Genomic DNA, 27,442 nt, shown 5'->3' with positions numbered 1-27,442 from the left:
AATGATAAATAAATAAATGAAATATTTTTAGACAATTCAGTGTCTTTCCACTGTAAAATGTGATTAAAGTAAATAAATCAATAATTTTTTTAAATGCCTATTTCTTTATAAAACAATCAATAAATGATTTAAAATTATTTAAATAATATTAAGGCAATGCAGTGTCTTGCCACTGTGACTGAAGAGTAAAAATATATGAATAAATAATAAATGAATTAATGAAATTAAGACATTCCAGTGTCTTACCAATGTGTATGAAATTAAAATTAATTAAAATAAATACATTTTCATTGTATTTTTACTGTGTTTGAAAAGTGAATGAATGAATAATCAATCAAAAAATCAATTAATAAATGATTGATTGATTGAAATAATATTAAGGCAATCAAATGTCTTGCCACTGTGTCTAAAAAAATGATAAATAAATAAATAAATAAATAAACAAAAATTATTATTTAGATAATCCAGTGATTTACTACTGTGTACGAAATGTGATTAGAATAAATAAATAAATAAATAAATAAATACAAATGCCTTTTTACTGTGCTTGAAAAGTGAATGAATGAATAATGAATAAATCAATTATTAAATGATCGATTGTTTTAAATATTTAAGCAATGCATTGTCTCACCACTGTATATGAACGAATGTGAATGAACGAATGATAAATGATTGATTGATTGACAGATTGATTGATTTAAATATTAAGGCAATGCAATGTCTTGCCAGTGTCTAAAAAATGATAAATAAATGAATTAATAAATGAAATAAAATTATTATTAAGACATTACAGTGTCTTACCATTTTGTATGAAATGTGAAATGTCTTTTTACTGTTTAAAAAGTGAATGAATGAAAAATAATCAATCAATAAATCAATTAATAAATGATTGATTGATTCAAATATTAAGGCAATGGAATATCTTGCCCGTATCTGATAAGTGCTAAAAATAAATAAAATTATTAATAAGACAATCCAGTGTCTTACCGCTGTGTATGAAAAAAAAAATATTGCGTATACTATGTATTAAAGAAAAAAATGAATTACTTAATTTTCAAAATGCCTTTTTACTGTGTTTGAAAAGTGAATGAATGAATAATGAATCAGTAAATCAATTAATAAATGACAGACTGATTGATCTATTAATTGAAATATTAAGGCAATGAAATGTCTTGCCACTGTCTGAAAAGTGATAAATAAATAAATAAAATGATTATTAAGATCCAGTGTCTTACCATTGTGTATGAATTGTGATTAAAATAAATAAATACATCTTCTAAATGCCTTTTTACTGTGTTTGAAAAGTGAATGAATGAATAATGAATCAATAGATCAACAAATGATTGATTCAGATACTAAGGCAATGCAATCTCTTGCCACTGTGTCTGAAAAAAATAGATAAATAAAATAAATAAATACAATTATTATTAAGGCAGTGTATTAAGACTGTGTATGAAATGTGATTAAAATAAATACATTTTCGAAATGTCTTTTTACTGTGTTTGAAAGTGAAGGAATGAATAAGTCAATCAGTCAATCAATAAATCAATCAATAAATGACAGACAGATACAGACAGAGATAAAATTATTGATAATTATAAGGCAATGCCTTGCCAAAGTGTGTGAAAATAAATGAATTCTTTGTGATAAAAAAAAAAAAGTTATTTAAAAAAAAAATAATAATAATTTTTAAAAAATTGAATTAATTTGAGATTTTTTTCTAACCCCTGGCTCAATGTCATGAGCAACACAGCAATGTGAGAAGCGGGATGTGAAGGTCAACTGTTGGTTGCAATCAGACATAACAGATTCGAAGCATAAATAATAGGAATTCCTCAAAAAAAAAAGTTTTTCTCAGTTATGGCATCTATAATGCATAGCCTAGGTCAAGCACAAGCTTCCTCCTCCAAAATCTGCCACCAAGCCTGTAAATGCACATCTGATGTCACCTAGGCTCTAGCATGGGGATGTGAAGATGTTGCGCCGCTGTTGCGAAATGCCCATGCAGGCTTGGGATGGAGCGGAAGGGAGCAAGTGTGTGTATTTCTGCCACGCTAATGCCTTGCGACAGCCCGCGCTTGTGTGAGCAGAGGGGTGAAGCTGGGGGTGGGGTGCTTCTGGTCTGACACATTCAACCGAAGGCCGCGTCAGGCTCATGGCTCCGACTGTCAACTCCATTTCCCGCTCTCTCATCCGCCACAACCGAGGTCTTATTTTAAGAAGCCGGTGTCGCGGCGGGTTGACCAGCACGTGCTTCCCCACGCAGCTGTAAACACGGGGATCAGAAGTGAGCCGATCAACTTCTGTTAGCCCCCCAACGCCGGGTCCCTGGCGTTAAGAAGTAAAAGTAGTTTAATCAGTCCGGCATTTGCACACTAAACAGGTAAGATGTGGAAACCAAATCAGTATTAAATGATAAGTTTAGCCTTTCGCTCTACCACTGGCAGTCGTGGTTAAATATTTCACGTCGGAGAAGGCGGGCAGGAGACTTATCCAGGCTTACTGTCATTGTCAAGAGAAGCGCCTGCAGAGGGGGAATTAAAGGCTGCACAAAATCTTACTTCAGCAGCAGACTGGAGAAAGTCAAGACGTACGTATTCGAATCTAGATTTGAAGGATCCATTAGCATTTAAACCGCATATTTGGGCTGAAGCGAAGTCTCCTCCTTTTTTAGGAGGCTATTTAGGTAATGGCACCTTCCATGGGACATTAATCTGTGTAATTAGGTTTCAGCTGCGCCGTGTGAAATAGATTGCTCTGGCATACTTCACTCCTCTGCAACCTGTACCTAGGAGAACTTTTGGTGGAATGAACATTTTTTGGCTGTCCACCCCCCTATTTATTTCTTTGCCAGCCCAAAACATCCATCAGCTCCTGTAAGGGGAGATTACATCAGGCCAGAGCTGATCCAAAACGAGACATGGCCATGCTAGGTCTGCTGCTGTCTGGGTGATGACACAGCAATATCACAGCTTGCACTGAAAGACTGAGAGATGTTGAAAACTGAGAAGTCGGCGTTAAATGAAAATTCACCCTCTCTGTTTTCTAAATGCATGTTTTAGGTCTTATTGTTAATTTTGCTTTCACTTTACTTAAATTTTTAGGAATTTATTATTATTATTATTATTATGATTATTATTATTATTATTAATAACTTTTTTTTTTTTTTTGCTATTTTTTGTTTATTTATTTTATTTATTTATTTGTTTTGTTTTAGTTAATTTAGTACTTTAAGTAAACAAAAATGAGAAATGTGGCCATGGTATGGAAGCGCATTTCTGCCACTGAACAAAAAATTTAAAAAGGTAACTGAAACTTAATCTCGCAATTTTTTTTTCTTTTGCAGTTGCGAATTTACATCTCAGAAATCTTAATTTCTCAGAATTATGAGATCTAAACTTGCAATTCTGAGAACTTTTTTTCTCTTCAGAACTGGACTTTATAACTCGCAATTGCGAGTTTATATCTAACAATTCTAAAAATTGCAAGATATGAACTTATGATATGAAGATATGAACATTTTTTTTACATATGCAAGTTTGTATCTCACAATTCAGACATTTTTTTCACAAATGCAAGTTTGTGTCTCGCAATTCTCACCCTTTTTTTCCTCGCAATTGTAAGTTTATATCTCGCAATTCTTACTATTTCTTTCAGCAATTTCGAGAAATAGAAATGCCAAATATAATCTTGCAATTCGAACGTTTTTTGTATGTTAAAAACAAAACCGATTGTTTTGGATCTCATTGACTTTCAATGTACGGACATAAAACAGTTGAAACATCTTTGTGTTCCACAGAGGATGGTCAAGTACAAGTTTGGATCAACTTGAGGGTGAGTAAATGATGACACAATTTTCATTTTTTGGGTGAACTATCCCATTAAATGGTGATTATTTGAGGGTAACAAGCAATTTTTGTATCTGACAGCCATTCATTTATGGGACATTTGTCGATTAAGCAAGTTGAAATCTTTCATCCCACTGCCCCAGTGAACAGCTTAGACAAGCTGCACCGTGGTGACCTTTTATAGTATAATGCTGATTAGTTAATGTGTCCCTTGCGGCCAAAATGCAACGTTAACTTCACGCATGGACAACCTTTGAGGTGCAGCTGTTCTAGATATCCGAACGAGCGCTGTTCTGAAGTGTTGGCTTCAGAGGGATTTCCATGTAATCTCTTTATTAGCGCACAGCCTGTCATTCTCAATCACTGGTGTTGTTGTGACCGAGCCCTACTGTGAGGGAGGGGGGTTATGGGAGCCAAGGTCCCAGCCAATGGTGCCCTATCCTGTCGATTAGCTCCATGCTATCTCATTAAGTTACTTGAGTACCTTTGCCCACTTGTGTTGGCAGGACACAGAAATGGTATCTGAAAACAACAGCTAATCATTGTAGAATGCTTCTTTTAGTATTGATCCAAGAGGCTTTGCTGCAGCCGCTGTCCATCATGGAGAGCATGTAACGTGTGCAGACACAGTTTTGTGCCCAAGTGATGTCCGAATGTTGAGTATAACCAATGAGTCAATCAACAAATGAGCCACAGATTATTATAGCATTATTAAACTGGGCATATTAAGGAAACAAAACAAAATTCAATATATTAAGAACAGTAAGAAGTAAGTGTAGATATGTGACCCTGGACCACAAAACCAGTCATAAGTAGCACGGGTATACAGGTGCATCTAAATAAATTAGAATCTTGTGGAAAAGTTCATTTATTTCAGTAATTCAACTCAAATTGTGAAACTTGTGTATTAAATAAATTCAGTGCACACAGACTGAAGTAGTTTAAGTCTTTGGTTCTTTTAATTGTGATGATTTTTGGCTCACATTCTTGTATGAGTTTTGCTTGACAAGTCTCTCAAGGCTGCGGTTCTCTCGGTTGGTTGTGCATCTTTTTCTTCCACACTTTTTCTTCCACTCAACTTTCAGTTAACATGCTTGGATACAGCACTCTGTGAACAGCCAGCTTCTTTGGCAATGAATGTTTGTGGCTTTTCCACGACTAATTCTAATTTATTGAGATGCACCTGGATGTATATGTATATGTATATATATCACACCAAAAAAATTAAATTCTGTCATCATTTACCCACCCTCATGTCGTTTCAAACCTTTCTTTTGTGGAACATGAAAGTATTTTGAAGACTGTTGGTAACAAAGCTGTTTTGGTTACTTGACTTTCATCATATGAACAAAAAATACTCTGATGTTTCTCAAATTATCTTCTTTTGTTCCATAGTTTATGTTAGGCCGTTGCAGCCTGAATATTTATATGGAATAAATTCTGTTAAATCAAATAAAATATTTATTTCTAAAGCTACAATTTATAATGGCTACTTGATAATTTCTCATTTAACACAAAAAAAGTGTAGTTTGTGAGTATTTTCACAGTCAAATTTATTTTGCGATTAATTCGATTAATCGACACATCATATAATGAATTAGATTAAAACATTTTAATGGACTGACAGCTCTACACTGTAAAAAACAATTTGTTGAGTCAACTTAAAATAATTTGTAACCTGGCTACCTTAAAATTCAGCCAGTCAACTAAAAAAAAAAAAAAACTTGAAATGTTAAATTATACTAAGTGACAACTTAGATATTTGAGTTGAATCAACTTAAAATTTTAAGGCAGCTGGGTTACTTACCCATCTGTTCAGTTTAGCAAACACAAATATCCAAGTTGTTACTTAGTACAACTTAACATGTCAAGTTGACTAAACTTATTTTAGTTGACTAAACTTAAAATTTTAAGGCAGCAGGGTAAAAAATTATTTTAATCTGATTCAACAAATTGTTTTTTTATTTTTAGTAAATAATTATGTGGTGTTGTGTTTACGGTATTATTAATGTGTCACAAACATTATGAAAAGCACTGGAATGCAATTTGCTGGGCATTCGTTCATATTTCAGCTGAACGGTGCACAAACAAAATATTCTTTCTGTTCTCAAGATTGGCAATTCCATTGACATAAGCGAGGCCTGTTGTGGTCAGTGGCATCATATTAATTCTAAGTAACCATCGCAAAACTGAGTTAGTGATGCTGCCTAATCAGAGTCAGGTTGGCCCAACTCACATTTTTTGCATTTTCTGATACACACTTGCCCTGTCAACGTGTAACGCCACATTTAAAAGACAGCAAGCGCAAGAGTGAGTTAGAAGCCAAAATTAAATTGCATTTACACTCATTAAAAAATAAAGTGTCACATTTGGTTGGAGATCGTGCAAGTTATGCAGCCCAAATAACTTCATATGCATGTTTTATTAAAAGGCAGTCTCCTCTCCTTTTGTAGAAACTGTTACCTCATGATCTTTTTCAACTCAATCCAAACGTTTTTTATATCAGCAATTACTGATATTGTAACAGCAGCACTGACCTTCAATACCTTGGCAGAGTTTAGAAAAGCCTATTTCCTCTAACGGTTTTATTGCCACAGAAATCCTCCCTGTTTGTTCACGTCCTCCTCAGGTGGATACCAGAATTTATTTGCTTTCGGTTTATGGGCCCTAGGCTTGCAGAGTATATGGTTCAATTCGAGGCGGTGTTTTTGCCAAGTAAATAAACTCATCATCAAACAAAAGACAGGCTTGCTTACCCATCCAGACAACACTTCATTTTCTGCAGCGTTGACTGTAGTTCAACTCCCAAGAGCTCTGAATAGATCGAGATGAGGTTGAAAGGCCATCTGCAGACGTTTCCAGCGAAGATCATTTGTGTGCTAATTGAATTTGAAACATTCTTTCATAATCTTTTTGAGTGTTCGTCTCTGGCAGCAGCACAAAAACCTCTTTCAGCATGTCCAGCAAGCCAGATACACAGAGAAAGACACTGACTGCTTCCCCCCCCAATGAGAATCACACGGCGTAGCGCTCTACACGCATTCCAATGTCACCATCCACAGCCAGCCACTTGTTTTCACTCATCTCTTTTATTTTACAAGTCATAAAAAGTGGATAACAGTGCAAAACCGATGCTTGATGAGCACAACGACTTGCTTTAAAGCTTTCGTGTGTGACTTCATTGGATTGATGCAATCTATCTAGTGATTACAGTATACAATACAGTTCTTCATAAAATATTGCATATTCTGACAGTATGAAATGTTCAGTTATATTCTCTCTCTGTACAAAATTGTTTAACTATATTTTTTTTAACAAACAAACAAGCAAAAAGAATCTTAAAGGGACAGTACACCCCAAAATGAAAATTCTATCATTAATTACACACCCTCATGTCACTCCAAAACCTGTAAGGCCTTCGTTTACCTCCGTAACACATATTAAGATATTTTTGATGAGCTTTTTGACCCTGCATAGACAGCAACACAACTGATACGTTCAAGGCCCAGAAAGGCAGTAAGAACATTGTGTCCAAGACTGACATGGAAGAGAAGAAGTTGAGTAAAAGTATTCTTGTAACTTCGTAAAATTAAGGTTGAACCACTGTCACATGGACTTTTTTAAAAAAGGCCTCACTATCTTTCTGGGCCTTGAATGTGGTAGTTGCATTGCTGTCTATGCAGGGTCAAAAAGCTTTCGGATTTCATCAAAAATCTCTCAATTTGTGTTCTGAAGATGAACGGGTTTGGAACGACATGAGAGTGAGTAATTAATGACAGAATTTTCATTTTTGAGTGAATAATCCCTTTAAAACAAGCACTCACATACACATCTTCCATTCATAAACACCTGCTTTTTACTTTTTTTCTCTTTAAATTTGCCTCTAACAAATCTATAAATAATCAGTTGGCCAAAAATGCATAATCTGTCAAAAATTCAAGTAAACATGTTTGACAAGGAAGTTTTAAATAAAGATGCTTCCAGAGCTGTCAAATAATTTCAGTTGTATACGATTCACTCTGACATTGTGAGAAAATTTGTGTCAGAGCAGAATTAAGTGCACTTGTTATATTAGTTTACACTCATTGGCTTTGATGGCCTCGTCCAACCATATTTGAATCTTGTGGACGGCACATGAGGACACCCAACACAACATAGGCTGTGTGCCAAACGGATATAGCAAAACTCCGTTTTCAGGTGACACATGCTTTCATAGAAATGTTGAAAGAAACTTCCATGAGAAACCCTGAAAACTATCCCTTTTTTGCTGGTACTGTTCTCTCAGGTGGGAGGGGGTCCTTTGTAATGTAGGGCCAAGTGAAATGAACGGGTCATGGTATTGGTCCGATGGCATGAGGTGGTATCATGGAGCGAGATGAGGGGCCAGATCACCACAGCAAGCAGGAGGCCTAAAAAAAGGACCAGGAGTGGTGCAAAGGCCTTTCGCACATTAAAAAACCTTAGGGGCCTCAAAAGCCAGGTGCCAATGTGGTATAAGCTGCCAGCGGAAGACTTCGGTCCACACAGGTCACTGAAAACAGAAATACATAATGATAAAAGCCCATTTTTCTCTGCTATGGTAATAGTTGGCAAAAAACAGTGGTCCCGCAGAGTTTAGCCCCAGTCTAGCCCAAAGCACTTTCCTGGAAGTTTCTAGTAATCCAAAAAGGCCTTGATTAGCTGCTTCAGGTGTGTTTAATTAGGACTGGAGCTAAACTCTGTAGGGTAGTGGCAGGATTGGACATCCCTAGCATAAATCAAATGTAATTTGCACAATTTGAGTCTGGTATGCATGCCTGCTTGAAAACATTTCTACAAGCCAAGGCTGACCTTAAAGAAACTCTACTGAGAACTGTGTTTGAAAATAAGATTTAATACATTCAAAACTAATATCCATGTCCTTGCTTCATGTTTAAGTCCATTTAAATTGATTTCTCTGACAAAATTGGCCTCACTGGTCAGGGAAGCATATGACTTCACTTTGTCAAATGATTCTCATTGCATTTCTGCAGTCCAATAGACCTTAAACGTGCCTTTTATGGACACTTGCCAAATCACTGGCTCAGTGGTAAGAATCTTACATATTGTACAAAACAATACTGAACCCATTTGAAATTCATTTGTATGGAGGAAAAAAAAAAAAAAGTGTTTACAAATATCTGTTCTGCTAAAGAAATAAAAGTCAGGTTTGGACAGACATGAAAATGAGAAATTTTTGTACATTTTTATTTTTGAGTAAATTATCCCTTTGAAATATTTTAAAAAAAACCTTTCTGAATATACGGTTAAGGTCAAAAGTTTACACACACCTTGCAGAATCTACCAAATGTTAATTATTTTACCAAAATAAGAGGAATCACACAAAATGCATGTTATTTTATATTTAGTACTAAGATGTTTACATATAGTCTACAAGAGACAATAATAGTTTATAATTTATAAAAATGACCCATTTCAAAAGTTTACATATGCTTGATTCTTAATGCTGTTTTGTTACCTGAATGATCCACAGCTGTTTAGTGATAGTTGCTCATGAGTCCCTTGTTTGTCTTGAACATATAAACTGCCTGCTGTTCTTCAGAAAAATCCTTCAGGTCCCACAAATTCTTTGGTTTTTCAGCATTTTTGTGTATTTTAACCCTTTCCAATTATGACTGCATGATTGTGAGATCCATCTTTTGACACTGAGGACAACTGAAGGACTCATATGCAACTGTTGCAGAAGGTTCAAATGCTCACTGATGCTCCAAAAGAAAATACAATGCATTAAGAGCCAGGGGTGAAAACTTTTGAACAGAATGAAGGTGTGTACATTTTTCTTATTATGCCTAAATAGAATTTAGATTTCTTTGCCATTTAGTACTGCCTTCAGAAGCTAAAAAGGATACTTACATGTTTCCCAGAAGACGAAATAAGATAAATATACCCTGATATTCAAAGTTTTTACTTGGTTTTTACCCCCTGGCTCCTAATGCATCAGTGAGTGTTTGCATACGAGTCCCTCAGTTGTACAAAAAAAAAAAAAGGTGAAAACCAATGAATTTGTGGAACCTGAAAGATTTTTCTGAAGAACAGCAGACATTTAAACTGTTTAGGACAAACAAGGAACTCATGAACAACGATCACTAAACAAAAAAAAAAAAAAAAACAGCTGTGGATCATTCAGGCAACAACACAGTATTAAGAATCAAGCGTATGTAAACTTTTAAACGGTTATTTTTTATAAATTATTATTTTCTCTTGTGGACAATATGTAAAAATCTTTTATGTGAAATATCTTATTCATGTCAGTACGAAATAAAAAATAACATGCATTTTATATGATCCCTCTTATTCTGGTAAAATAATTAACATTTTGCAGATTCTGCGAGGTGAATGTAAACTTTTGACATCAACTGTATTTGAAAAAGAAATATTTTGTAACATTACGAACGTCTTTACAGTCACTTCCCATCAATTTAATATGTCCTTGTTGAATAAAGTTATTAATTATTTAAAAAAATTGAATGCTAATGAATTTCTAATGACTATTTTTCCAGCTGTTCACAGAAAAAAAAAAATGACTCAAGGTGCAATTTGGCAAAAGGAAATACACAATGCCTACCATAATAAATCAACCAGCCTATTAATCAAAGTCTGCATAAACACTTTCTCACCGACTCGACTCTGCACGGGTGTTGTCCTCCAAAGAGTCGGGGAAACAAAGTCTCTCCTGCTGCCTCTAGTGACAGAACGGGACAAGACGATAATAGCTTGAGATTAACAAAGCCCTGCAGGGACTCTATTGTTTACCAGTTCTTTGGCACCGGTGCACATTACAAGTGCAATTATGTGCAGGGTGTGTCAAGAGGTGTAAAGCACATCATAAAAATCATGTGAGGCGCTACATTTGCTACACATTAACAGGCCTGGCTTTAATTCCCAAACCTCAGGTGATCAGAAAAGCAGTTATAGTGTTTGTAACACACATTCAGGGGTGTACGTGTCTGTGCGACTGAGATATACCTGTGGGTCTTCGTGACGTTGGTAAGAGTGATGCTGGAGGTCACATGACAGGGGCGGGCAGGGGGTGGAGCACATGTGCGGAGCTCGCTGTGGGTGGGGGCGTCTCTGGGGGAGCACGTCCTCTTGATACTCATCTCCCTCCTCCTCCTTCTCCTTTCCGGATGGCAGAGATGAAAAACTGGAGCGCGGCTATAAAGATTCACAGAAGCAACAAACACTTTCGATTGCCAAAGAGTGGACAGCAGAGCTCTCACTACATGTGACAGCTTCGCTATGCTACAAAAGGCGCTTGTAAATCGAAAGAGACGGGCTCCATTAACTAATAAGGTTCGAGGCGGCTCTGTCTTTTTGTGTTCTCATTCTTTGAGCCCTTTAATGGGACCAACAGATTTGCTGCCTCGTCCACCTTTCCGTGTGACACATTACACAGGCGCTCTTGGCCCTTTCGCAGCGGCAGTTCCTCACTATGTTTGTGCCCACAATTACGGCAGCCATTATAGAGCCTGTTAGAGCGGCGGGTCTTTTTCCCCATCCCTGTAAAGCTGCCAATTAGCCATGAGCACTGAGAAATTACAAGAGGCTCTTTGAAATGGAAATGGTCTCGGCGAGGTTTTTCCAAGGCTTCGGCAGGCAAATCGGCCTCTGCATCAGTGCAGAGGATTCTCTTTCCCAGAAACCAACATCACATCCCCTCCCATCTCAGAAAGAAGCATTGAGCTTTTTAAGTCAAGATGGTACAGATTCATTTGAGATGGATTAATTAGCACGGCTGAATAATATGTGCTTTATATTCCTCAGAAACATTCCCTGAAATAAGCTTTTTACCCACAAAAATATTGATAAATATGATGGATTTATGAATATGAGGCTTAATGAACCCGTAAACAGGACTTTAGCATGTCAGTGTGACATCTATTAATGGTGGAAAAGCAGCATGATGACTATAACAGAGTGGAGATTGTTATAAAACACATAGACTGCGACTGCAGTGTCTAGTCTTAATGAGATTTGGCAAAAATTTTTCCATGCGCAATTGCACCAAGTATCCATTCTGCATTTATGACTGCAGTACTAAATATGTACACTGATGAAGCAGAAATCAAATCCAGAACAAAATGAGCACGTTATGAAAACCGTAGATACAGTGAGGTGTACAAGAACATACACTACAGTGAGGTCCCAAAAACCCACTAGTGCATTTTTGTGATCTAATACCATTACTATTACCATACTATTATTTCTCCCTGTTTAAAATGATAAGCATAAGCTTATTTCCAGTTTACAAAAAGTTGTACAGTTGAGGTCAAAAGTTTACATACACCTAGCAAAATCTGCAAAATGTTAATTATTTACCAAAATAAGAAGGTCATACAAAATGCATGTTAATTTTTATTTAGTACTGACCTGAATAAGGCATTTCAAAGACAACTACATACAGTCCACAAGAGAAAATAATAGTTGAATTTATAAAAATGACCCATTTCAAAAGTTTACATATGCTTGATTCTTACTGTGTTGTTACCTGAATGATCCACAGCCGTTTTTGTTTGTCCTGAACAGTTAAACTGCCCGCTGTTCTTCAGAAAAATCCTTCAGGTCCCACAAATTATTTGGTTTTTCAGCAATTTTGTGTATTTGAACCCTTTCCACCAATGACTGTATGACTTTAAGATCCATCTTTTCACAGTGAGGACAACTGAGGGACTCATATGCAACTATTGCGGGAGGTTACTGATGCTACAGAGGGAAACACGATGCATTAAGAGCTGGGGGTGAAAACTTTTGGAATTTGAAGATCAAGGTAAATTTTACTTATTTTGTCTTCTGGGAAACATGCAACCATCTTCTGTAGCTTCTGAAGGGCAGTGCTAAAAGGGAAAAATTATTATATTTAGGCAAAATAAGAGAGAAAAAAAAATTTCTGTTTATTCTGTTCAAAAGTTTTCACCCCCCCGGCTCTTAACGCATCGTTTTTCCGTCTGGAGCATCAGTGAACATTTGAACCTTCTGTTATAGTTGCATATTACAGAGTCCCTCAGTTGTCCTCAGTGTGAAAAGACTGATCTCAAATCATACAGTCATTGTTGGAAAGGGTTCAAATACACAAAAATGCTGAAAATCCAAAGAATTTGTGGGACCTAAAGGATTTCTCTGAAGAAAAAAAAAAAGTCAGTTTAACTGTTCAGGACAAACAAAAACAAAAACAAAAAAAACAGCTGTGGATCATTCAGGTAACAACACAGTAAGAATCAAATGTATGTAAACATTTGAACGGGGTCATTTTTAGAAATTCAACTATTATTTTCTCTTGTGGACTATATGTAAATCTTTCATGTGAAATATCTTATTCAGGTCAGTACTAAATAAAAAATAACATGCATTTTGCATGATCCCTTTTATTTTGGTAAAATAATTAACATTTTGCAGATTCTGCAACGTGTATGTAAACTTTTGAGTTCAACTGTAAATCAAATGGATAGTTCCCACAAAAATGAATGTTCCTGTGTCAGCAGCACTACATGCATGTGTTGTGGTACTTTCATGAACGCAGTTATAAAGTTTTTATTTTCTTTGTGCACAAAAAGTATTCTTGTAGCTTCATAACATTACAGTTGAACCACTGATGTCACATGGACTATTTTATCAATGTCCTTACCACCTTTCTGGGCCTTGAACGTGTCAATTTCATTGCCGTCTATGCAGGGTCAGAAAGCTCTTGGATTTCATCAAAAATATCTTAATTCGTGTTCTGAAGTTGAACGAAGGTCTTACGGGTTTGCAACGACACGAGGGAGAGTAATTAATGACAGAATGATCATTTTTGGGTGAACTATCCCTTTAAAGCAGTGCTTTAGCAGGCTCAGACATGGAATATTAATCTATTAAACATCGATAGTAAAACTAAAGTCACATGAAATGTATAAATTCATTTTCCATCTAGACGTTTAGTGAGACTGTTCCATTGATGAAAAGTTCAATGATTTAATATAATTAATGGCTATATAAATGCCGTCTAAATCTAGTTGGAAGTCTAATGATTTTATGAGCTGTAATTCATTATAAACACATGGGCAGCAGCAGCAGCTGGCCATTTATTGCTGCTGAGTAAGTGACACTGATGTACCTCTGGTATTAACACAGTTACTTTGCATCCAAAAATTCAATAATATTGACATCAAGCTAATGTCAAAAGCAATCTACAAGAGCCATTAAACTGTTTTTGACAGACAGCGTAATGAACAGCATTACTCACGGAAGAGCTTAAAAGTTTATATACACTACCATTCAAAAGATTTTATGTTTTTAGTGTCTTATGCTCACCAATGCCGCATTTATTTGATCAGAAATACAGTATATTTTCTATTTCAATATATTTTAAAAGGGACTTTACAGTCACTTTTGATTAATTTAATACATTGATCAAATTGGAAATATTACTGAATAAAAATGTGAAGTGCTTTCAAACAAACAAAATAAACTTACTGACCTCACTCTTTTAAAAGGTAGTGTATAATATAGGACCTTAGTGAGGCCTCCCTAATCATAGGGCCCAGGTCAACATTCCTGGGTTGTAGGAATAAACATCTAAACTGTGTTATTACACTAAACAAAATATACCTGTAGGTCAGGCTCCGTCTGGACGGCTTTAGAACAAAGTTGATGCGTCTGGCCCAGCCAAGCACTGATGCGCTCTGGGTCAAAGGTCACAGGCTCAGGAGACCTAGTTTCAGGTGTGGAAGTCTTAAATGGCCCAGCGTACTGAGGCTTGCCAGCTCTGATGTCTGTATCCACAACAAACACAAGCAAAACATCAGGACAAGGCTGACTGTGGATTACACAAGATATATCTCATAAAATGTCTTAAATTCTTGCATATAAGCATCAGATGTAATATTTGTAAACTAGCTGCTGCTTTGAATGTAGCGAGGCTGAAAAGTTTTGAGATGGTTGCACATCATAAACCTCATAATGAAGGTTTTGGTGGCTCTTGGCTATTTTTCAAGGATATTAGAAAACAAGCCAAATTGAGAGCAGCTCTTCCATGATTATCAAGTGATTAAGCTGTGAGAGGGACGCTGCCTTCGGTGGATGGCACCAGTCACACTGACCAATCGGGAGGCACGGCTTTACCTGGCACTGGCGTCTGGGGTGGGGCCGCACACTCTAAGCTCTTCTTAATGCCCTGAAAAACACAGCAGATACGTTCAGCATTCACCTACACTACAGAAATATGCACACTCATGTTATTCATAGTCATAGGCATCAAGGCTTCTATACATTGAGATGTACTTTAATGTAGGGTTTTTAATCTTTAAGATGCCACAGACCCTCAAATATGATCATCGTTGTATGAGGGACCCCCATTCTAAAATTTAAAAGGCAGCTATTCATTTAAATTAATTTAAAATATAATATTTTATTTTACTTAATTTCTATTGCATTACATTGTTACTCACTATAGTACTGTTCTACTGTTCTGTTCTATTTCTTTAATTAAATGTATTTAAATGTCATTTTTTTTGTTTGTTTTTTTTTACAATTTTACTTTTTCCACTGGATTTGTATAGATATCTAAAGACTCTTTAACTCTTTATACACAAATATATATTTTATAATGTTATAATAACATGTATAATATTAATTTTATGAGAAACTACAATAAGCAAATTATTATTTTAAAATATTTCACATTTTCTTTATATAATGTTACATTAGTTAATTTTTTTCTTATACTATATTTTATTCTTTTTCTTAAAATATTCTTCTACTCACTATAATACTGTTGTTTTAATGTTAGTAATGTTTGATTTTATTTCCATTTATATAATATTTTATTTCCATTTATTTTATTTTTTTCCATTTTATTTTACATCCATTTTATTCATTTCCATTTATTTTATTTTATTTATTATTTTATTATTTTGTTATTTTATATCCATTTTATTTTTTTCCATTTATTTTATTTTATGTCCATTATGTTATTTTATATCCCTTTAATTCATTTCCATTTATTTTATTTCCATTCATTTTATTTTATTGCCATTTTATTATATTTATTTCCATTTTATTTTATTTTATTTTATTTTATTTTATTTCAATTTTATTGTATTTCAATTTTGTTATTTTACCATTTTATTTAATTGCATGTTATTTTCTATCCAATTTATTTTATTTTTTATTTTTTATGTTATTCAATTTCTTTTAAAATCTATTTTATTTAATTTTTTATGTTATGATGATTTTTTTTTTTATATATAATTTAATTTACATTTCACCCCATAAACCCCACATGCAGACCGATGAGGTTCCTGGACCCAAGTTTAAAAACGCTGCTTTTATGCTCTTTAATAATAGAGTGGTTCATTTGTGTTAAAGTTAAATTTGAAGCCAGCTGTGTTCAGTACAGAAAAAAAAAAAACAAAAAAAAAAAAACACACCAACTAACAAACCTGTAACAGTCTATTTGCATGTTACATACCCTGCATGCTACAACATGTGCAGGCACACATGTGCTTACGTCTACGCATGCAATCAAACACAGAGACCACATTGTGATTTTTTTCAGTTGGAGTCCCAAAAAAAAGGACTCATTTGCATTTCAATGGATGGAAAATGTATGCAAATACGCTATACTATACATTAGAACAAGGCTGTGGTTTCTTGGTCCATAATGTAAATAAGAACAGGATGAAGTTTGAGCTGTCAGATGGACTTACTGGCTGCTTGACGCTGACAGCAGCATTGTCTGGCTGCGAGTCCACAGGACTCATGTAGACTCTCCTCCTCCGCGAATATTTGGCTGGTTCATCTGTGCAAGGCACACCTAAAATGATGATTGAAAATGTTAATGCTGCTGGCTATGTTAAAATGTTAAAACTGCTAGAAACGTATAGCAATCACAAAAAAATAAAGGACTATGAAAGCCCTAAAACTCCTCAGTCCTCATTTGGGGTTGTGAATATTACATAACTGCCTGATTGTAATTCACACGTGAAGCATAAATGCCTCTGCAGCACCTGCGGTGGTTCACACCACATGCACACGAAAGCATAAACAAAGCGTTAATATGCACAGTGAATGCAAAATGCTCCAGTTTCACTTTATTTTAATATTTACTTGAAATGTGTGGAAAGTGAATTCAGGACAGAAATATATTAATCAAATGAGAAACTGGGCCTACCTGCAGCTGCACTGAAGGAGGATGAGTCTGTGTCATCATGGGACATTGAACCACCAATGTCCACCGAAGGGTCCCACTCCAGAACCAGGTGATCTTGACAGGCCTGAGACTGAGGCGCCATGCTGCGGTCTATAAAACAATCATCCTCCAGCATACTCTCAGATGGACAGCCAGAGTCAGGAGTACACAGAGCCCAATCCTCTTCAAAAACCTGCCACAGGACATGAAACACATTTAAGCATCAAAACTTGTATTTTTCAGAATTACAATTCAGTTTAAAGACACTACCTTAGAAGAAAGAGGTTAAGGATTTTAATGTTTTTTTAAAAGAAGTCTCTCATGCTCAGATTGCTCATGAAGGTTTGATCAAAAATACAGTAATATTGCAATATTGTAAACAGTTGTCAAATCAATCAATTAATCGCATCGAGTACACCAACTTTTATTTTGGATGTGATTAATCATGATTAATCAATTTGATAACATTAACTGTAAAATATTATTATCATTTACAATTACAATTATTACAACTTAAACTACTTTTTATTTGAATATATTTTAAAATGTTATTTCTTTCTTTCTGTGATGCAAAGCTGAATTTTCAGCATCATTACTCCAGTCTTCAGCGCCACATGATCCTTCATGATCCTTCTAATATGCTGATTTGCTGCTCAAGAAACATTTCCTTTTCTTCTTATTATTAACGTTGAAATCAGCTATGCTGCTTAATATTTTTGTCGAAACTTTTTTCAGGATTCTTTGATTAATAAAATTCAAAAGAACAGCATTTATTTGAAATAAATAAAAATATAAATATAAATATTGCATATATTTGTTTTTGAAAAGTAAGATCTTAATGTTTTTTGAAGAAGTCTCTTCTGCTCACCAAGCCTGCATTTAAAGTACAGCAAAAACAGTAAAATTGTGCAATATTTTTCTATTTAAAATAACTGTTTTCTATTTAAATGTCATTTAAATGTAATTTATTCCTGTGGTTTTAAAGCTGAATTTTTAGCATCATTACTCCAGTCACATGATCTTTCAGAAATCATTCTAATATTCAGAATTGCTGCTCAAAAAACATTTTTTTTTATATTATTTTTTAAACATTATTATAATAATGTTGAAAACAGCAGAGTAGAAATTTTCAGGTTTCTTTGATGAATAGAAAGTTCAGAAAAAAAGCATTTATCTGAAATAGAAATCTTTTGTAACATTATAAACATTATAGCATCCTTGCTAAATAAAAATATTAATTTCTAGAATTTAAGAATTAAAAAATGTAAATAAAAAAATAGAATTTATTTAGAATTAAAAAAAAAAAAAAAAAAAAAAAAAAAGTACTCAACTGTTTTAAATATTTGGTAATAATAATAATAAGAAGAAGAAGAAGAAGAAGAAGAAGAAAATGTTTCTTGAACAGTAAATCAGCATTAGAATGATTTCTGAAGGATCGTGTGATTCTGAAGTCTGGAGTAATGATGCTGAAAATTCAGTTTTGATCACATGAATAAATTACATTTTAAAATATATTCAAACAGAAAGCAGTTATTTTAAACATTTCACAATTTTACAGTTTTTGCTGTATTTTGAGAGCCTTGAACACATTAAAAATCTTACTGTTCAAAAAATTTTTGACTGGTAGTGAGTACACACACACACACACACACACACACACACACACACACACACACACACACACACACACACACACACACACACACACACACACACACACACACACACACACACACACACACACACACATATATATATATATATATATATTAAATCATCTTACATGTATAATGCAATTCTACACAATTCAATTTCCTTATCTTTAAGTGTGACAAAACCATTCTGGTAATTCTGAGAACAAACTGATCTGGGGTGTGGAAAAAAATAGCTACACATTATAGACATTGTATGCTTCTTCTAAGCTATGGAAAATATGCTGTGGTAATTCATTATGAAACGCTGATGTGGGACTCTATAAACGTCCTATGTCCGACAACAGCACAGAGAACATAAGCATGCGACATTTTTAGCATGTCTTTACGTGATCCGGTTGGACCTAAAGAGACAAAGGCCCACACATGAAACTTGTTCAAATGGACAGTACATGTATTGTACAGTGGCTGCTTGGCTACAACACAACTATTCAGGCTATTCAGGGGGTGCATTCGTGACTTTTCTGCCAGAACGTATGAAGTCGGATGCTTGAGTAGCTTTCCCTTGGGATAATTTTTTGAAAAATGCAACAGCCCTTCTCCGAGCAAGTGAACCTGAGATGACACAAATTAAAATATGAGGGACTCTTTGAGGTTTCATAGTCAGTTGTGCATATGGTGTGATAATATTGATCTATGGAGGAGAGACCATAAACACTGGCTATAAGCAACGGTGCTACTGTAGAAATATAATCAGTCAGCTGCTTGGTTAGCCAATATTCTGGCTTGAAATGATTATACGCACCTTGACTTTATTCCAATATAATTGTGCAATTGAATTAGATGTGAGTTCAGAAGAGACTATGAGAAGTGTTTGAGGATTTAATTTTAAATTCTTCCCACCAGGAATGAACTAATATATCCATGCGTTTGCACATATACCAGTCTCATGCTGAGCAGGCGCGTATGCAGACGGCCCAGGCCCTGAAAGACGTGGGTACAGTGGAGCAGGAGTTCCTGTAGCTGGTTTTCGATGGCCTGGGCATCAGCCGGCTCGCTTCTTTGGATCAGCTCTTCTCCATGCTGGAGCAAATCGTTCAGTCGACTCGCACTCTCTCCAACTGCTTCCTGAAAGCCCTGAGAGACAAATATACACAAAAACAATTAGTCACATACAACATCTTTCATATAACTTCTACAGGTTAGGGCCATTCAATTTCATTTCTGCGTGGGCACAACAATTTAAACGTCAGTGTTTATGTATAAAAGCTTATAGAAATCTTATAACAGCAATGAAATGTTTCAGTAATGAGGATTATGTTAAAAAAAAAAAAAAAAAGTAAATAAATACACAACAATATTCATATATTATTATAAACCATTATAAAAATATTAATTTTTAATTAATTGTATATTTTATTATGTGTTACAAGTTAGAAAAAAATAATTTAAATATTAATATATTTAACAAATAATAATAATTTTTAAAAATAAAATACATTAAAAATAACATTGTATTATAAGCTGTTGCAGTAAAATTAAATTACTTTTTAATGCATTTAATTTAAAAAAAAAAGAAGAAAATTTCAGAACTACATATATAATATTTTAATTAATAATTCACTACAACAACTTGATACAATATTTGAATTAATATTTCACAACCTGAGGCAATATTAAAAATAAAATATACATTTAATTAATTGTAGATTTTAATGGCTAGCTTTAATGTATAATTTGTGTTAACTTTAAGTTAAAAAAAAAAAAAATTCAAGTAAAACATTAAATTATATAGAATTACAAATATACACTTAATTTAATATAACTTGATAAAATATTTTTTAATTATTAAAAAAAGAAAAAGTAACATTTATTTGTCTTAATTTAATAATTAGTTCAAGTCAAGTAAAATATTCAAATCATATATATAAATTAAAAACATACATAGGCCTATTTAATATTTTAGTAATTAATATTTCACTACAACTTGATACTTGATTTTTTTTTTTTTTAATTTAAAGTATTAATTAAATTCACTTAATTCTTGATTTTAATTGTCAATTTAATGTACTATTATTTGTGTTAATTTATTCAAGTAAAAAATGTAAATGATACATATAAATGTACATATTTACATTGTATATTTTACATATGTACATATTTCTTTAATATTTCACTACAACTTGATACAGTATTTTTTTTAATTACTAAAAAGTTAAATTAATTAATTTCACTTAATTTTTGATCTCTTAATTTTTGTGTGTACATTTGTTCAAGTACCATAAATGGCAAAATGTCTGGACACATACAAATAATGCCACCATGCAAACAAACTTTAATAGTCCTAAAAGTAGGCTTTATTTTCTTCATGGAAAATATATTAATACTGATTTTGGGTGAAATGTGACTTGGACATTTGTTAGACTGGCCCAACTTGGCCTTTCTGGGATTTGTACCTGCAACTTAGGGGTTAAAGCACTGCACTTGTAACCCATAAACCACACTTCACGGACAAATCCGTCGATCAATGTTCCCTGAACGTACCTGAAGCTGGTGCATCTTCGAGCAGGTGTCTTTGCCTGAGAAGTGCTCCACTTCAGTCAGCCTGAGGTCCATATCAGCGAGCCACACTGCCATCTCTTCCCTCTGCCTCTCAAAATCCTCCCGCTGGCAGACGAAATGCTGTTGCGCACACACACAGACAGACAGAGCATGATTCTGTCTGACCGTCTACACCCTGATGCTGTTTTTAGCATAGGCGCAGACTGACAGGGAGACACATCAAAATTACAACAAGGACGTCAATGTGGCAGACAGGGAGCGGAAATGGCATAAACAAAACACAGACACAGAAGCCCACGGTAAGGGGGGCATATGCAGTGCAGTTGAGCACAGACCAACAGTGCGCAGGGGTCACTGCGGCTTGCAAGGACAGAATTATGTAAGATGAACGCAGGCAGAGCAGAAGGCTGCATGGATAAAGCGTTAATGGGATTAAAACGAAGGCAGGAAAGGGGCAAGAGAGAAAGTAGCAACAAAAACATCTTTCGAATACATGCTTTTCTGGTTTTCAGCTTTTAAAAAATAATGTTTTGAGGATCTAAAGCATTTCTGTTGATATATCTACTTTTTTTCCTTTAGCGCAGGCGTGGCCATTTGTAAATTGTATGGGTCTGGCTTCCGGTCACATCCGCATCCAACTATTTTTAGCTGTACAGCTCGCTTAACTGCTTGATATTGCAAATTGGTGTGTCTTACCACATTATTTTAATGTATTTTCTTAATTATGAACACACTGGTTGCTTGTGCTAACAGTTTTACAGTTTGCTGGACGTTGTTATTCTTCTCCTTGCAGCTAATGAACCAGAAGTCTGGCCCATAAGCTTACTTCCACATTGAAGAATAAGGTGGATATATGCATCCAAGACCAAAATAAAAAAATGCATGTGTAAATAAGTTTAGACCGCTTATTTGCACACCACCATGGCTGACACGTTAATGCACATGACACATGGTTAATCACCATTTTAGATCGACTAGCTGTAATACTGTATAAGATTTCCATTCGAACCGAAAAAAAACCACAAAACCGAGATTTCATTCACTGACGCGCTTCACTCACAGTGTTAAAACCGGCAGTGCATTTACTTATTTGTATAAATAAAGTAAAAAAAAAAAAAAAGAAATCTATTTTATATAAATATATACAAAATATATGCAAAAAGTAAAATGAAATACAATTATATAAAGATAAAATAAATAAATAAATAAATAACAATAATAATAATAATAATAATAAAATGAATGAAAGAGATTCACTTTTGCTTTTATTTCCACTGTGGTCCTTTTTGACCAGGAAAGCACAGTTGTGAAAAAAAAAAATAAATAATAATATTATATATATATATATATATATATATATATATATATATATATATATATATATATATATATAATTTATTTATATTTTTATATAATAAATATATATATAAATATAAATAAATTATATATATATTTTTTTTTTTTTTTTTCACAACTGTGCTTTCCTCCACAGAGATTTAACCCCTCAGCAAAAGAGATTTAACCCCTCAGCGAAAAAAAAAAAAAATTATATTTAGGCAAAATAAGAAAAATGTACACATCTTCTTTTTGTTCAAAAAGATGGATCTCAAAATCATACAGTCATTATTCAAACAGAGTAAAAATACACAAATATGCTGGAAAACCAAAGAATTTGTGGGACCTAGAGGATTTTTCTGAAGAACAGCGGGCATTTTTATTAATGAAACTATTATTTTCTCCTGTGCAATATATGTAAATGTCTTTTATGTGAAATATCTTTTTCAGATTAGTACTAAATAAATATCTTTTTGTATGATCCCTCTTATTTTGGTCAAATAATTAACATTTTGGTGTATCAAACATTTCCACTAAATGAATCCATCCATCCTTTTTAAATCATGTCAGTGATTTGTGTGTGTGTGTGTTCACATAGCAAGTGCCAAAACATTTACCATGTATTTCAATTAATTAAAAAAAAAAGATTGAACAGCACCAGAAGGTTAAAAGATGACACCTTTGAGCAGTTTGAGGGTCTTTATATACCTTCAACCTGCGGCACACAGTCTCCAGTGTGTTGCTGAGCTGATCCCAGCGCTGTCCAGAGTCCTTTGTCATTTCTACAAGCCTCGCGCCCATTGCACCTCTGAACAGGCCGACCAGAGTTCGACTCCTCTGGGTCAGTCCGTCCAGCTGGATTAAACGTATCCTGGCCTCGGCACGCAGGTTCTGGAAGAAGATAAACAAACACTGAGATCAAGTGATTAACTTAGAGGTAACCTCCTTCTAAACTCTAAAAGTAACCACCGGAAGGTAAAAAATACATCTCACCGGTTCTCTGATTAGCTAAAGTGGGTTATTTTAAGAAATTAGTGTGAGGGGTTAAGACGGAGGGAGGCGCAATGGTGCTTAGGAGGAGAGCCAAGGAGTTTGACGACCATTTGGTGTCATTTATCTTCACTGGCACGGGTCCCGGGCTTCTAGACAGTCTGAGTAAATGTGCTGTCTGCGCGTTTGTAAGTGTGTCTATGTGTCGTTGATTACACTTTCATTGTAGAAAGCATCAAAACGCTGGCTGGCCTCCACTCAGGAACAGACACCTGTAATGACTAATTGGAGATGGACTTCTTGTCATCTTATATAACACAACTGCTAGAGTTTGGAGGTGATTTTTCTTTTACAACTCAGTTTTAGAGTATCATACTTAAATTTAAACTAGAATATAGTCAGACTTGTAGCTTTAGCTGTACTGTGTTTCTAGGCCTAAGCATAGGTAGTGTAATTTTTTTTGTAAAAGCATTAAATTGCTGATAATTTAAGCTTTTTTTTAAAATGATTTTTAATTTCTACAATTCTAAAAATTTTGGTCAACAACCCTGGACCACAAAACCAGTCGTAAGTAGCACAGGTATATTTGTAGCAATAGCCAACAGTACAGCGTTTGGGTCAAAATTACCATTTTTTCTTTTATGCCAAAAATCATTGAATTATTAAGTAAAGATCATGTTCCATGAAGATATTTTGTAAATTTCCTACCATAAATGTATCAAAACATAAGATTCCAGAAATTCAATTAGTTGTATCTCAGCAAAATATTGTCCTTTCCTAATAAACCATACATCAATGGAAAGCTTATTTATTCAGCTTATTTATAAGTATGATGCAAATTTTATTTCACATTTCTTGTGTTCGCATCCAGAAAAGTAAAAAAATTAAAAAATAAAAAATAATGCCTTTTTTTGTACATTTTTTGTGTCCAGAAAAGTACAGAAAAACAATAATAATAATAATAATAATAAAAAAGCACACTTATCTTATTTTTTGAATACAGAAAATAAATAATAATAAAAATAATGGTGCTGCTGAATGATTAATCGCAAATAAACCAAAATAATTACAATAATATGTGTGTGTACTGTGCATATTTTATATTTATATTTATATATTTATTTTGTTTTTTCCACATTTTTAAACATTTTTTATAGAAGTGTTTTATGAAATATTTGATAATGTTTGATTTAAATTTATGATTTAATAATTCATAATTTGTAAAAAAAATAAATGTACAAAAAAAAAATATATATATATATATATATAAAACTCATTGAAATGCATCAAATATTTTCCTGTAAAAATACAAAGAGTAAAGATTATATTTTAAAAAAAAAAAACTCAAATATTTTTTCTTCTTTTCTTTATCATGGACACTATTTGTCATCAACCCTTAAATTAAAGGATTCATTCACTATTTGAATTAAAATTAAAATTCACTCCTGAATGAAAATGTGAAACCTTTTTTAAAAAAAAAAAAAAAAAAAAAAAAAAGTATATACTTTTTAACCACAAATGCTCGTCTTACACTTGCTGGACTTCACGCCTTACATAATCACGTTGGAAAGGTCACACATGGTTAGTTCTTCATCTGTGTGAGGTAGAGTAAGAGAGACGAAAACTCCATCTCATTTGCTCCTTCAAAATCGACCAACATCGTTGTTTTACATTTTTTTTGTAAAGAGTGTTTGACTTTCCTTGCAAGTTTGCTTTGTAAACACTGGGTCGGTGCTTCCATCTACATTATGAGTGACCTTTCCAACATGATTACATAATGTGTGAAGACAGAGCTAGTGCAAGATGAGCATTTGTGGCTAAAAAATATCTGAATATTAATTTTTTTTAGAAAATGACTGATTGTTTTTCTAGATAAGACCCTTATTCCTCGGCTGGGATCGTGTAGAGCCCTTTGAAGCTGCAATTTGGACCTTCAACCCGTTGATCCCCAGTGAAGTCCACTATATGGACAAAAATCCTGAAATATATTTTTCCCAAAAGCCTTAATGTCTTTTTGACTGAAGAAAGAAAGGCATGAATATCTTTGGGGTGAGTAAATTATCAGGAATTTTTATTCTGGAGTGACCTAATCCTTCAAGCATCTGAAGTTAGACCAAACGTCTCATTACCTCATACTTTTGTAGCTCCTCTTTTGCTGTAACATACAGCACATGGCTGGAGTTCGGGGACGCTGCTATTTTCTCAGCTGATCGAAGCCAGTCATCCAAAGAGGAGAGCTCTTTCTTGAATTCATACCACAGCATCCACCTCCTCTCCAGCCTGATGGACCAGTGAGAAACAATTAGGTAAAACAGCCCGTAAAGATCAGTTATACAGACAGGACGCCAATTCACACGGACGGCTACTCACTTGACGCAGCTCTCGAGGGAGAATGAAGCATCTTGGCTCGAGTCTCCAATGGATGAACAGTCATTAGAGAACTCATTCAAATCATCATGTAGTGGAGAGCTTCTCGTGGAAAAGCAGGTCTCAGAGGACTGCAGGTAGAGACCACTTTGGGGGTTCATATCGACACATGTTTGCTTCTCTTCTCTGTCTTCATCACTTCCTCTAGGGCCTGCTCTGGTGTTTCCATGGTGACTGGCTTTGAGTGACGTCTCTTCTAACATCCTGGCATCACCAAGTGCCACCTGTTTACAAGAACACATAGGGAGGCCAGTTCATTAGGCTCAAACACAACATGATGCACAGACATATTGTGACCCTGTTGTCAAAACGGAGCTCTTTCAGTAATGCAGCCTGCCTCATTAGGATGTGAATGCATTGTAGGATATTTTCATTTCTGTGCATTAAAAAGAGTGCAAATTTTATACATTGGTAGTTGACATCATATTTTTTTATATAAGTATTATGGAAAGAAAGGAAAATAATGCATACATTTCAAAAACATTCATAAATAAAACAAATAAAATAATCAAAACTCTAATCTAATAAAATACAAAAACAAAATACAATAAATAAACAATCAAATAAGAAATAATAAATGAATACATTTCACAAATACATTCATAAATTAAATAAATGCATTAAATGCAACAAAATCATAAAAAAATCAAATACCTATAATAAAAACTAAAATAGTAAAAAAGTATAAATAAAATAAAATAAATTAAAAAGCATGCATACATAAAAAAAATTCATAAAAAAATAAATAAAATAATAAAAAGCATAATAAATGAATACATTTAATAAATCAGATAAATACTTTAAATACAACAAAATCATACAAAAAAATTAAACATAATAAAAATAAAATAAATTAATATAAAAGTATTATAAATTATATAAATGAAAGCAAAATCATGCATACATTTCAGAAACATTCATAAATAAAACAAAATCAAAAATCTAATAAAATAATCACATTAAATTAAAAATTTAAAAATAAAATAACTGGAAATCATGCATAAATTAAAAAAAAAATTCATAAAATCAAATATAATAAATAATCATATTAAAGTAAATAATGAATAATTTGTCAAATACATTCAGAAATAAATGCATTAAATAAAAAAAAATACTTAAAAATAAAATACTTAAAAATCATAAGATAAAATCAACTACTTATAATAAATAAATAAAATAATATAAATGATATAAACGAAAGCAAAATTATGCATAAATTAAAAAAAAAAAAAAATCATAAAACCTAATACAATAAATAAACAAATAATAAAAGTCATAAATACATGCATTAAATATAACAAAATCATAAAAAATAAATACTTACAATAAAATAAAATCAATTAATATAAATAATTATAAATTACATAAATATATATAAATATATAAAATACTATATAATTATTAAAAAAATTAATACAAAATCA

General features: G+C 33.5%; 1 protein-coding gene across 1 annotated transcript in view; it reads right to left on the bottom strand.

Moving 5' to 3' along the window:
• Positions 1–6,924: 6,924 nt before the first annotated feature.
• The window catches only part of si:ch211-137a8.2 (uncharacterized protein LOC777613 homolog), a 34,978-nt gene continuing 14,460 nt past the window's right edge, over positions 6,925–27,442 (bottom strand). Inside the window, exons 2-13 of the mRNA XM_051130280.1 lie at positions 25,962–26,242; positions 25,721–25,871; positions 23,310–23,492; positions 21,249–21,386; positions 19,647–19,841; positions 17,035–17,245; positions 16,571–16,677; positions 14,985–15,036; positions 14,472–14,635; positions 10,854–11,042; positions 10,505–10,569; positions 6,925–8,379 (exon numbers count right to left, since the gene is read on the bottom strand). Coding sequence (XP_050986237.1) covers positions 8,130–8,379; positions 10,505–10,569; positions 10,854–11,042; positions 14,472–14,635; positions 14,985–15,036; positions 16,571–16,677; positions 17,035–17,245; positions 19,647–19,841; positions 21,249–21,386; positions 23,310–23,492; positions 25,721–25,871; positions 25,962–26,221 — 1,965 coding nt within the window. The 5' untranslated portion in view covers positions 26,222–26,242 and the 3' untranslated portion in view covers positions 6,925–8,129. The remainder of the gene's footprint in view (positions 8,380–10,504; positions 10,570–10,853; positions 11,043–14,471; positions 14,636–14,984; positions 15,037–16,570; positions 16,678–17,034; positions 17,246–19,646; positions 19,842–21,248; positions 21,387–23,309; positions 23,493–25,720; positions 25,872–25,961; positions 26,243–27,442) is intronic.

The sequence above is a fragment of the Labeo rohita genome, chromosome 15 (genome assembly GCF_022985175.1).
Source record: "Labeo rohita strain BAU-BD-2019 chromosome 15, IGBB_LRoh.1.0, whole genome shotgun sequence".
Taxonomy (NCBI): Eukaryota; Metazoa; Chordata; class Actinopteri; order Cypriniformes; family Cyprinidae; genus Labeo; species Labeo rohita.
This window is presented reverse-complemented; position numbering and strand designations above follow the sequence as displayed.